Raw genomic sequence first — 14,279 nt, forward strand, 5'->3', positions numbered from 1 at the left:
CATTTTTTAAAGAAATAGGATAAAAAGTCATCAGATTTGTATGGAACCACAAAAGACCCCAAACAGGCAAAGCAATCCTAAGAAAAAAGAATAATGCTGGAGGTATCACACTCCCTGACTTCAGTTTATACTCCCGAGAAACAGTAATCAAAACAGCATGGTATTGGCAGAAAAACAGAAACACAGACCAGTGGAATAGAATTGAAAACCAAGAAATAAACCCATGTCATATGGACAGATAATTTTAAACAAAGGAGTCAAAAATACACAATGGAGAATAGAAAGCCTCTTCAATAAATGGTGCTGGGAGAATTGGAAAGCCACGTGCAAAAGAATTAAACTAGACTGCTATCTGTCATTGTGTACCAAAATTAACTGAAAATGGGTCAAAGACCTAAACATCAGACCTGAAACAATAAATTGAATAGAAGAAAATATGCTAAACTTCCGGACCCTGGTCAAAGAAGATTTTATGAATTTGCCTTCAAATGCAAGGGAAGTAAAAGCTAAAATAAATAAATGGGACTATATCTAACTAAAAACTTTCTTCACAGCAAAAGAAACCATCCACAAAACAGAGGCAACCAACTGAATGGGACAAGATATTTGCAAACAACACCTCCGATAAGGGGCTAATATCCAAAATATATAAGGAACTCTTACAACCTAACAACAAAAAGACAAACAATGCAGTTATGGGCCGAAGACCTGAATAGACATTTCTCCAGAGAGGTCATACGGATGGCCAATAGACATGAAAAGATGCAGAACATCACTAATCATCAGAGAAATGCAAATAAAAACCACAATATCACTTCATACCTGTTAGAATGGCTATCGTCAACAAGACAAGTGATAAGTATTGGAGAGGCTGTGGAGAAAAAAGGAACCTTCATGTACTGTTGGTAAGAATGCTGCCTCTATGGAAGGCAGTGTGGAGGTTCCTCAAAAAATTAAGAATAGAATTATCATATGATCTAGCAATCCCTCTCCTGGGTATATACCGAAAAAATCTGAAAACATTTATCTGTGAAGATGTAAGTGCTCTGATGTTCATTGCAGCTTTACTTATGGTGGCCAAGACATGGAAACAAAGTGTCCCTCGATAGATGATGGGATAAAGATGTGGTATATATAACAATGGAATACTACTCTGCCATAAGAAAAGATGAAATACTGCCATTTGCGACAGCATGGATGGATCTTGAGATTATTATGCTAAGCGAAATAAGTCAGATAGAAAAAATCGAGAACCATATGACTTCAATGATATGTATGATGTAAAAGTGAAAGCAACAAACTAACAATACAAACAAATAAAGAAACAAAAACTCACAGACACAGACAATAGTTTAGTGGTTACCAGAGGGTAAGGGGGGGAGGGCGGATAGTAGAAGAGGGTAAAAGGAGTTAAATATATGGTGATCGAAGGAGAACTGACTCTGGGTGGTGAATACACAATGTGATATATAGATGATGTATTACAGAATTGTACGTTTGAAACCTATGTAATTTTACTAACCATTGTCATTCCAAAGAATTTTAATAAAAAGTATTAAAATCGGGCAGGCCAATTGTTTTCACTTTATTGTTTTTTTACCCGTTGTTTTAGATATGTTAATTTCTTTTCCTTTCCATATAAATTTTTTAAAGGTTGTTTTATTTTTAATTGGCGAATATTGGAGAACAGTGTGTTTCTCTAGGGCCCATCAGCTCCAAGTCATTGTCCTTCAATCTAGTTGTGGAGGGCACAGCTCAGCTCCAAGTCCAGTTGTTGTTTTCAGTCTTTAGTTGCAGAGAGTGCAGCCCACCATACCATGTGGGAATTTAACTTGCAACCTTGTTGTTGAGAGCTCATGGTCTAATCAACTGAGCCATACACCCGCCCCTCCGGCAGCTCATTGTCTTCAATCTAGTTGTGGAGGGTGCAGCTCACTGGCCCATGTGGGCATTGAACCAGCAACCCTGTTGTTCAGAGCTCGCACTCTAACCAACCGAGCCGCCCGGCCGCCCCTCCATATAAATTTTGGAACAGTTTATCTCTACAAAATATCTTGCTGGGATTTTGATGGGAATTTTAAACTTTTGTATCAGTTTGGACTTCACTGACACTGTCAGGTGGGGATGGGCCTTCATTACTGGTTGTTTGGTTTGGAAATTCAGGATACCTAGTTGGCATTCTTTGATTCTACCCTGATGCGGTGTGTTGGGGCGCCTCATTATAGCCTCAGATGGGAGAAGTCAGGTCTCCCCATTCGGCCTTTGTGGCTTGTCTGGAGACGGGACTATAGTTTCGTGTTTTGTAAGGTTTTTTTTTTTTTTTTTTTTTTTAGTGGAATGGTTATTGTTTAAGAGTTTTCTGTCTTGCTACGCTGCCCCCTGACGGGTTCTTTTATAAGAAAACAGGCTTTGTTGGGGTTTTTGTCGTTTGTTTCTGTTGCTACTTCTGGTTTGCTGGCTCCTTCAGTTCCAAATCTGGGATATAAGAGGCAAAATAAACCCTAAGGACCTCACCACTGAGTTGTTCCTTGGTTTCCAAAGTCCCTAGCCTGTCTGCCTTCTTTTCTACACTTGTGAAACTCTTGTGTTTATTTTATCCAGAGTTTTAGCTATGTTTGGCAGGAGGGATAGGGAAAAGTATGTCTGTTCTATCTTCCTGGAAGTTGTGTCTACATTTTCTTTTCTTAATTACAAAAATGTTGAGCATTCAGGAAAGTAGAACAGGACAATGAACACCAACATATCTGTTCCGTTGATTTAAGAGTTGTGTTTTCCATATGTCTTAATCTAATTTTTGTTTTAGCACATTATAGGCATGACATTTCAGCTCCAATATTCAATGTGCATCTCTGAAAAATAAGATTTTAAAACAATATATATGAAAAAATGTATTCAGTGTCAACAACGTAAGAGTTTTAAACATAAGGACAGTACTTTATATCTAATGATTTATAGTAATACCTTAATATTATCTGATACGAAGTTTGTATTTTGATTTCCCTAGTTGTTCCCGAAATGTCTTAAAGCTGGTTGGACAAAATGAGATCCAAACAAGAGCATGAGTTGCATTTAGTTGTTAGTCTTTTAAGTCTGCTTTGATCTTGACCAGTTCCGCTGCTTTCTTTTCCTCCATGATAGTGATTTGTTGACGACATAGTTCCATTTGAACCTTGGAATGTCCCACTGTCAGTAGGATTTGCTTCATTTGTTTCCTTGTGTTTCTTTAGCTCTGCATTTTCTGTAAATTTGAAGCTAAATCTAAAGGCTTTATTGGATTCAAGTTCAGCAAGGATATTTCCTAAGTGATGCTATGTTAAACACATATTTCTGTTATATGTTAACACACATATGTTAAACACAGATTTTTCTGAGGGATTCATAAGCTTGTATCACTTACTCCCTTTTTATGTGAAGAGGAAGATGCCATCTGCATCCTGTGATTCTCTGCTGGATGACATAGAAGATATTGTGTCACAAGAAGATTCACGGCCACAAGATAGGCATTTTGCAAGAAAGTACATTGTTCCAAAGGTGCGAAGGCGAAATACCCAAAAATATTTACAAGAGGAAAACAGTCCACCAAGTGATAGGTAAGCTTTTTTTTTTAAAATTCAGTATCATTCCAGGGGAGAAGCTGGTACTATTGGTCTATGTGATACGCACAAGATCTCTTTTAAAAAATCTGTGAACTTTTTAGAGGAAATATGTAGATTTATTTTTTTATTTGAATATTTTTTAATTTAGCAAAGTAATTGGTTAAAAAAAGGTGTCAAAATGTATGTTCCTTGAAGGCAGGGCCTATGACAGTATTTGGCATAAAGATAGGATCCCCCTCATCTCTTTGATGTTACTGCAGTTGGTATGTAATTTTGTGTTATTTCCAAATTAAAACTTTTGCTGGAATTTGTGGTTGCTTTTTCTTAGCAAATTTACAGTTACTTATGGATCAGTTAAAGAATTGAGCACAAATAAGTTATTGTGCTGTTTACAGTATATGTTAGGTCTTTAGTGAAATTCTAATACAACCAAGACATGATTATGCAGTTATATAGTTTTAATATGCCTATATTTATTCTAGTAAATTGTTGAAAATTTTAATACACTTGATTATTTGGTTTGGAACATTAAACTTTTAAAATCTATGAACTTAAAATTTGCTTATATATTAATGACTGAAGTTTATCAAATTTGTCCTGAACATGTTCTTAAGGTAATTTCTGTTTAATTATAAATGATTAGGGCAATCTACGTTGAAAGTCCTTTTTTTCCTCTTCCTAAAACGATTACATTTTTAGAACTCTTATTTTTATATCTGAAGTACTTTCAATGATGCTATAGGGTGACAGTTTTTTCATTTTGATTTAGTTATTTTAATCTGTAAGTTATACAGTAAAGATTGTAATTAGTATATCCTGTCTTTATGAGTAGGTACCATGTTTCCCCAAAAATAAGACCTAGCTGGACAGTCAGGTCGAATGCGTCTTTTGGAGCAAAAATTAGTATAAGACCCGGTCTTATTTCCCTATTAGACCGGGTCTTATATAATATTATGTATAATATAATATATGACCAGGTCTTATATTACTTTTTGCTCCAAAAGACACATTAGAGCTGATTGTCCAGCTAGGTCTTATTTTGGGGGAAATGTGGTAGATGTACTTAGTTTTTTTTCTTTATTTGCCGTTGTTATTGGAACCATTTTCTTTGTGATTTTTATTGGTGTGTACCATTCTATGAGTTGAACTTAGTGGTAGTACATTAGTAGTACTGAATTTAAAATACAATTCAGAGAAAAGGGAGGGTTTTTTTTTTTCTTCTTTTTTTCTTGTAGAGTCTTACTGTCTTAAGTCTGTGGTTATTTTCTTGATTTCAGACTTTTGGTGTAATAACAGGTCATGGATTAAGTTGTTGCATTTAATGAATAGCTTGTGAATAGGTTACAGTGAGTGTATTTTTTTTTTTTTTGCATAATTTGCCCAGATATCATCTAGTACTTTTTATTTTAAAAATCCCTTAAAGAGACTTACTTTGTTTTTATTGATTGTTTAATAGCAATATTCCAGGCATACAGAAAATTTGGATACGAACATGGGGTTGTTCTCATAATAACTCAGATGGAGAATATATGGCTGGACAACTTGCTGCTTATGGATATAAAATTACAGGTAATGAGATCGGTAATGTATATTATTCATTAAATTTTTCAGAGCTAATTTTTTAGAGGTATGTATTCTAGATTCAGCAAGTAAACATAACTTAATTATTTTAAGGAAAAACAAAAAGGTAGCTATTAAACATTGCCTGCATAACTACAGATACCATATTTGAAAAAAAAACTTTAAAAACTTTTTTGAAATACCTTAAGACTTACAGAAAAGTAATAAATTATAGAATTTGCATAAACCCTTCACCTCCCTTCCTCTAATATCACCATCTTGCATAATTATAGTTTAATTAATAAACTAGGAAATTAATATTGCAATAGTGTTATCTAAACTATAGGTCTTTTTGAATTTGGCAATTTTCCCATTTATATTCTTTTTCTGTTCCAGGAGCCAATCTAAGATCTCACCTTTCATTTATTTGTAATGTCTCCTTAGATGACAGTTCCTCAGTTTTTTCTTGTCTTTTATGACCTTGAACTTCTGAATAAAAACGGATCATTTTGTAGAATGCCCTCAACTCGGGTTTGTCTGATGTTTTCTCTTGAATTAGACTAAGGCTATGCATTTTTGGCAAGAAGAGCACAGAGGTGATATCCTTCTCAGTGCATCATATCAGGGGGTTCGTGATGTCAATGTGTCTTATTACTAGTGTAATAAGAAATCTGTCTGCCAGATTTCTTCACAGTACAGTTAATGTTTTTCTCATTTGAGTAAGTATTCTGTCCTCAACCTTTTGTCTATTTTAGTATCTGTCAGTGAAATCTTTCTGCAGTAGTTATTACTGCATTGTTTGCTTTACAGTGATGTTGTGCTTTCTTTCTTTCACATTTATTAATTAGAGTTCTTATGAAAGGAAGAGCTATCCTTTCTGCCCCATTTACTTACGTATTTATATCAGTATGGACTTACGGATTTTTTTTCTTCAATGGGTTATAGTTTGATACTATCATTATTTATTTTGCTGCTCATAGTTCCAGCTTTGGCCATAGGACCTCGTTCAGGCTGGCTCCTGTGTCTTCTCAACATGCCCCCATTCTTGTTTGAGCACTTCCTTATTTTCTGGCACCACAAGATGGGCTAGTCTCATATTTCCCTTCCCCAGGTCTTGGAAGCAACTACTTTTCCAATCCCTTTTATTGGAACCCCTAATCCCTTTTATTAGGAGAATGTGTTTAGAACCAGATCAGAGATCTGGACACTATGTATGCTCATTGTCACCATAAAGTGTCAGGGCTCCTGGGTCCTCCCAATGAATTGAGCTAGTAAATGTATGCATACACACATCTGTATCCGTTGCTGTGTTTATATGTGTGTATATTTAATGGCACCATAATTTGAGTGCTTTGTGACAGGCACTGGCTCAATGCTTCATATATGTTATCTTGCTTAGTTCTTGTGATATGAGGAAATATTGGCATCCCTACCTTTACAGGTGAGAGTGGAGAGGTTGTATCTTACCTTAAATCACATGGGCAGTGAATGCTCTGTCACTCCAAAACACTGCTCTGCACCACTGTTGTATACCTCACAGTTGCCTTTGTATGTATAATGGGTAAGTCCTAGCTTTAAGATAGCATGCGAGGATTGGAAACTTACCCCTTTCATAATGTTTTCTTCAGCAACTAAATGATTGTTTGTCATCAACTGTGTGTTTTTAATAACTTATTCTTTAGATAGAAAAGTTGGTGTTAATACTTTTGTTCTTTAAGATAAAAGACTCAAAATATATACTTTTAGAATTCTCTGTATTCAATAGTAATTTTTGGTATAGTTTAGTTTGGAATTGCTCTAACACATTGTGATGGTACAGTTTGAGTATTAAGAAAATAGCCTTTAAGATAATTTCCTGAAACATTAAAAAATCAGAGCCTGACTTTCCTAGTTGATATTAATTATCTAGCACATTTTAATTTAAATTTTAGTCCATTAGCGGTTTGTGTGTGGTCTAAGCACTCTTCTGTGTGAAAGAACAGTCCTGTTGTGTTTATTTTGATTTCTTATTTGGGAATAGTAGAAAGGGAAAATTAAGGAAGCAGTCACTTGAATATGAAATTAATTTTTCTTACAAATGTAGTATATTTTATATACTTGCATTACTTGCATATGTTTGTATTTTACGTGCTGTTGATTACCCCACTTTAGAAATGTATCTTCCATTTTTGTCTGGCTGGCATGTAACAGACTGTAGGATCACGTTCCTCACTTGTCTAGATGCTATAGGCCCAGAAAATATGAACAATATTAGCTCTATAAAACATTTAAGAAGGAAATATCTACAGATTTTATATTTAGATTTGATATATGATATGAATGATTTCTGGATTACTTATGCCAAGTAGTCTCTTTCATTATTGTGGAATAGTGGGAGTTCATAAAAATTACATAACGTAATTTATAATGTTTTATTAATCAAGTGTAGACCTAAAATATTTTCATTTAATTGTAAAATTGATTAAAATAGGTATAAAATATGAATTATATATAATGTAAACATATTGAAAACAGTATACAGAGAAATTCAAAATTAGCTCTCAATTACCAATAGTAGATAGTTTTACTATTTGAGGGAGAAAGAGATTATGTGAATATATACTTGAAATTACTGTTTTTTTTTTGGGTTTTGGAGAAGTTTATTAGACAGCTATAGTAACTGGAAAGCTTACTACCAGAAACTCTCAGATGCAGTTTTGAGACCGGTTTTGAGTTGCAGCAATTAGTGTATAACTAACAACAACAAGTTAGAGTGCTGGAGTTGCAGAATTTTTCCAAATGATGGTAGGTTCAAGGTCAGCTCTTCTCACCACTTCTATTCCAGTGTGTCCTTGAGTAGGAGAAAGGGGTTGCAGCTAGGTAATGCATCCACAATTGTGTCAACCCCCAGATCTCCTTTGGGAGGTGCTCTTTGTCACATGTGTCCTGGTGGGAAAGTAGTTCCAGCCCAGTGGTCTAGGCCCTCAGCACCCCACTCCTGGACCACACTCCCAGCTTTCTTTCTCAGGTTCTCTTCTGTGCTTTAATAGTTATATTTATCGTGATAGACTTGCACACCCATATATGGAAAGGTAATCCACACAATGGTTAAAATCAGTGTTCAAGGCCTTTCTGTTTTCCTCACAATTTTTTGGAGAGTGAAGGCCAAGAACCTCTTTCTCTAAGATCTCTATGTACAGCAGTCTCCCATCTGTTGACTTTGGAGAGCCCTGGTAGGGACACTTTTGTGACACTGGTGTGTATGAAGATGTTGCCTTTCCCTTAGGCTTCTGACAAGGCCAGAGGCCTGGGTCACCTCCCCGCCATGCTTCTGACCCACCGGGGCCTTCCCAGTAACAGCCTGCGGGGGCCTCGCGGCAGAGCCAGCTGTCCCAGCAGTGCCCAAGTAGACAGCTGCTGATACCCAGTCATCTGATCTTTCCAGTAGGCCTCAGATTTATATAATCAACATGATTTATCATCTTGAATGGTACTATTTTCGGGTCTTTTAATGCCATGAATTGAAATGGCTGGTTTTAACTCTGTAATACCAGGAATATAATTCTTCCAGTGCAGGCTTGTTCATTACCTCTTTCAAACCCTTTTTATTTTGAGGAAAGTTTTCATAACTTATAAAATAGTGCCTACTTGTTTCTCATTTCAAAGAATGAAACTTATTGAGGAGAAATGATGTCCTTCCCTTAAACTCAGAACAATTAATTATATCGTGGATACATGTTTGCATAATAAAGATAAATTGATATCACGGAAAGCCATCAGACTGGCCCTGTAGGTACAGTGACTTTTTAAAGAAATATATTTGAATGCATACATTCCATGAGTGTGTTCTTCAAGTAAGCAATTTTTGTAGACTAAACTTTTTCTTCCCCTTTGGTTATTGTTTTTGGATTATTTCTTTTGGAGATGTTGGTATATCATTTTCAATGTCTTCATTGGTGGCAGGCAGATCGTCATATCTTGAGAGCACATATAGTGTTAGAATGGTCACAGGTTATTTGAGGCCAAATATGAATAAAGTATATGATATGATATTGAACAGTACTGTTTTAGGTAAAAAATAAGGCATTTTTGTGTATCTTAATTGATTCTGAAAACTGTTCTAAAAGAGTTCAAAAAATATTTACAGTGGTGATTCTTCTACTTTTTGGGTCTCTTCAGAACCTCACGACTCTTACATAATTTCAGCAAAGAACTCATAACGATTGCCCAGCCCAATAAAGTGTGGTCTCCCAAGGTGACTGTTTTAGAGATAGCCCTCATTTAGGTATAGACGTGGTAGAGATGTGTTGGAAAGAGGTGTTTAGTTTGTAGTCATGTCTGCCGTAAGTGAATATAGCATATGCTTTCTGGTCTGTGGAAAAGACTCCTTCATAAGCCCGTCAGCTGAGGTTCTAGTTCATAAACACAGGAGAATAATGTGTGTTATATATGAAATATTTGTGATAAGCACACGTAAGTCAAAATAGAGTGTTTAGCTTGGGTGCCCACAGTTTCAGAGACATTTTAAAATTGCTAGGCTGTTACAATTCTTGTTAGTTTCTTTGTGTATTTGTATATAGTTAACTCATCAAATGTTCTCTGAACATAATATGTGTTACAGAGCATAGTGCTAGAGGTGTAAAGACACACATGAACTAGACATGGGATTCCAGCAGACAAGAAGTTTATTATTTTTTGGAAAAGGAAAAGCCTTCAGACTGTATGTTAACTCTTAGAAGTTATTTTAGTAAATTGTCAAGCTCTAATGTTTCTTTATTTGGTTTTTATAACAAAGGGGAAGTAGGACCTGCTTCATTAAAAGTCTTTCCAATTTATATTTTAGAAATGCTTGGTGATAATATTAAGTCAGATTATAATATCTTATGTTTGAATAAAGAAAATTAATATCTCTTTGTAGAAAGAAATAAACACTAATTTATTTGGTATAGGAGGTAGTATTGTAATTGAATAACTGTAGTATATTTCCTGGACCTGGCCATTTAATTTGAAAGTGTTTTAAATTTTAAGATAGTTCAATGGGATGTATTAGATCGATATGTCCAATGTTTGCGTAAAGAATACTTTTTATTTATCTTAATTGATTCTGAAATACATTCAAGAATACATTCAAGGGCCACACTTGTGGTCAGTAGAATTTTAAGAACATTAAAGCTACACTTTTATGTTTGAACTTGGATTTGTGGAAATTACACTTGTATATAATTAAAGTATGAGTGGACATAAAGTTTCTTAAAACAATAATAAAACTTTGCTTGCTTTCTTATCTCAGTTTTAAGAAATGATAACTATGACACTTCACATTGATACCTTGAGTTTATCTATGTAATAAAATAATTAAGATAAGATGTAGATTAATTCTGTGGGAAGCTAAAAAGGCAGTGAACTTCAACTTCAAATTACAGCTAAATGAAAAATGTGTATTATGCTTCTCTTAGGTGGCAATATTTTGTGCCAGTTAGTTTTATGTGTAAAATCAGGATTTTTGTATACATTTTCACGGAAGGGAGCTGAACTGGTTAAAAGCTACTGTGTGTTAGGCATTTTACATAAATTATTGCAAGGATCAAATGAAATAACTCTGGAATGAAGTTTCTGCATATTTCAAGATGAGGAGCTTGAGCCAGAGAGGAGGGCCCATGACAGCGTTGTGTTACACACAGTATCACTCAACTCACGTGTGCGGGGACTGACACTGAGACATAACTTGTCTGTCGCCACAGCCTCTGTTCTTTGCACTATGCTGTATAGTCTCTGAAAGTTGATATTTTAAAGGTATTTCAGTTAGAAATTGAATAATATTAATAACTTTTATTAGTGTAGTGTTTATCTCTGCCCATCATTTTGAAATTTCTCTTTTAGAAGAAGTCTTTTCTATATGAACCTTATTAACCCCCCCTTTTTTTTGAGGGGAGCAAGGGCGATACGTACCACTGGACTCCATACCGTAGGAACATACTCAGTTTATTAATTTCAGTGCTGAGTTAGGAGTTGGAAGTAAGCTCTTTCTTATAGAGAGCAGTGTCAGCTGACAGCTACCTGGTCCCTTCCTACCTCCTTAATTCTAAATGCAAGGTCATCTCCCAGTGGAACATAAATGTATTATCTTGATTTTTGTATTCTTCTTGAACCTCTAACGGAATTCAGTGAAAGAATCATTCACTATCTTAGTCCAGGGGTCTTAACTTGCCTTCCACATGTACCTTGTTAATCTAGCCTTCTTGGTTTTTCACCATCACTGCGATTATTTAAATGTGTGTAATGTCTTACAGTTTGTAAAATGTGTTCATATTTATTGTCAATTTTGTGTAGCTTAGACCTGAATATAAAGACACAACAAGGGCTTTGTTAACTTAGGCTTTTAAAAAATTATTTAAAATATCCTGATATTTAGATTTCTGAATTAAATTGTATGTATTAGTAATAAGTATTTACAATGAGTTTAGTTATGTGCTGACTAGAACGTTTTTCGTACTGTCACCCATAGTTTTTTTGTAGAGATGCTTTATTCTGTAGCCAAAGGTGATGCCTTTTATTTGAAGGTTCAGAAGTCCATCTGGAATTTTAGTGAAAATAAATTTTATTCTGATCATTTGCATAGTGTGTGTAATGCAAGTGGTGACCATCAGCTTACAGATAAAGTTGAATCTTAGTAGTATTTTAAACTTCAGAAGTTAAACAAATAAAGGTTGTACAAGGAGAAACAAAGCCTTTCCTATACATTAAATTAGGAACCGTATCTGTTGATCTATAAAATGTCCTCCTTATGTGGGCATTTCAGGCTAATTTTACAAGCTTTTACTATTTCTATATATCCAATGTGATGGAAAACTATAATCCTAAAATAATTATTTAAAAGTACTTCCTTAACTTGCAAGTAATTCACTTTCACCTTCCCCTCCTAGCTACTGTGGAAGTACTCTTATTAAGTTGTTTGTGGGAATTACTAAGAATATTCTTCCTAAGCCTTAATTGTTTTCCAGTTATTTTTGCCACTATTATTTTACATTTCAAGTTGAGAATTTTATTAAAAGCTGGCTTTGTGTGAGGATCTGACAGCACATGGAAAGCAGAAGGAGATATTTTTTCAGGGTGTGACTTCCATCAAAATAAGAGAGAGTGATATACCAACTGGCAGGGATGACAATTGTTAATGGATCACTGAGCTGTATTCCTTCTATCGGTCTCTCCAAGGAACTCAACTTTCAAGAATAGAAGTCTCAAAGTCTCCCTACCTTTGCTTTGATCTCCCTAGACAACGCAAGCAAAACAACGCACAATGTTAGGATTTGCTAAGAGAAAACAATTTGGAGATATCTAAATGTAGAATGAGACCTCTAGGCACATTGCGTTATAGTATGCATGGTAAACAGTTGGGTTGAAATAATAAATGTATGAACCAGATAGCCTTCTTTTTTTTTTTTTTTTTTTAACAGACCCTGTGTTATATAGGTAGATGCAGTTTTGGAATCCTATCCTTGGAGTTATGGAATGGCTACCCTGAGCTGGGAAAATCATTTTGTGATCTCAGAAGGAGTTGAGTAAAGAAAATTTGCTCTTCATACCACATTTCCCTTTTGTTGAGAAAAGTAGACTGGGAATGGTGACAAAGCAAACAAATGTATTGGTTGAAGTTGTAGAAGATGAGCAGCAATTTAAGGGGATTAAAATAACGACTTTTCAACTGTAAATTGCAGAGGACAGACTTGATTTCCTAAATAAAACCGAAGACTGAAATGAAAGTCAACATAAGAGAATTAAGTAGTGCGCATGTACAGGCGAGCCTGCGAGCAAGCATCAAGCATGCGTACGTGCGCGGGTATGTGTGAATGAAAGACTCCATTTGGAAGGATGTGGACAGGTGTAACTGAAAAACCACTTGTATATAATTGGTTTTAAAAATGCTTTGATTGGAAGGCCATTGAGACATATAATTCATTGCCATATGTTATGCATAACTTGCTGGAAAACTGTCACTGTTGTCTTTGTGGCCTCAGGGATAAGTATACCTTATAGAAGTGTAACAACGTTGGTGTGTCACCTGAAAATGGATCTGAATATGTACGTTTTTTTAGGAAAGCATTGTGGTACAGATATTGTATAGCTTAATTGGCATATTGTGATCAATTTTTCTACATTATGAAAAATTTTTAAACAACTTTATTGAAGTAAAATTTCCATTATATTTAATCATAAAATTTACCTATTTTACCTATAAGTTCTTATAAAGAGGTTGTCTTTATTTTAAAATGAGTCCCAGATGACTGAGAAATGGGAGAAAATTGCTTTTCCTTACATATGCAATTGTATTATGCTTTATAATAAAACTGAATACGATTCTGTATTCAGATTTCTAAAATTTAAATTATACATGCTAAAATTTTTGTTTACGTTTTGTGATGCTTTAGTGGAATGTAACATTTCAAGAAGATGTTTTAATACATTTTAAAGGGGTGCTATACTCTGGTTTCTCTTCAGATCATATAAATCTTTCGCTTTTTTTTTTAAAGGGGTGCTGGGATTCTTCATTAATGTGATATACAACAGGGTGCATACTGATTTTTCTGATCTATATATTCTGGGCTTTTTTTTCCTTCTTTACACAGGGCATGGAGATAACATAGTTTCTGTTATTTTTCATCTTGTTGGTCCAGGAATTTCCTGTTGTCATGAGATAAAACAAAAACTATGTGTGTTTGAACCAGCACTCCCCTAAGTGGCACTAGTTTTGATTTTGTACTAAATTGTGTGTGATCTCTTTTACAAATTAAGTTGTGTAAACTTTTTTTAATCTCAAGCAGTATTTTCTTTTATATTTGAGAGTGAACTTGCATGGTTGATTAGAATCTTCACCTTTTAAAGAGATGAAGAGAAAAATCTAGTTCACTCTTGTGAATTCTAAAATATTTTGGTTCCAGGTCCAAATTTTTCTTTGCTTGGTACTATGAGGTCTGACAATTAAATTTACGAACTTGTTGCAACGATGTTGCTAACCTTTTTTGATATCAACGGGATTATTCATTATAAATTTGAACCAACTGGATCAACAGGTAATCAAGTTTACTATTTGGAAGTGCTGGAAAGGCTGCGTGAAAAAGTTAGACGACCTGAACTTTTCACCAATTC

The 14,279-nt window shown here is 34.7% G+C and overlaps 1 protein-coding gene across 2 annotated transcripts in view; it reads left to right on the forward strand.

Annotated features, from left to right (window-relative positions):
* Positions 1-14,279, forward strand: part of CDKAL1 (CDKAL1 threonylcarbamoyladenosine tRNA methylthiotransferase) — a 629,213-nt gene that overhangs the window by 19,759 nt on the left and 595,175 nt on the right. For both annotated transcript variants that reach the window (XM_081056268.1, XM_081056269.1), the window contains 2 exons: positions 3,415-3,590; positions 5,053-5,165. In XM_081056268.1, coding sequence (XP_080912394.1) covers positions 3,421-3,590; positions 5,053-5,165 — 283 coding nt within the window. In that variant the 5' untranslated portion in view covers positions 3,415-3,420. The remainder of the gene's footprint in view (positions 1-3,414; positions 3,591-5,052; positions 5,166-14,279) is intronic.

The sequence above is a fragment of the Rhinolophus hipposideros genome (genome assembly GCF_964194185.1).
Source record: "Rhinolophus hipposideros genome assembly, chromosome: 8".
Classification (NCBI taxonomy): Eukaryota; Metazoa; Chordata; class Mammalia; order Chiroptera; family Rhinolophidae; genus Rhinolophus; species Rhinolophus hipposideros.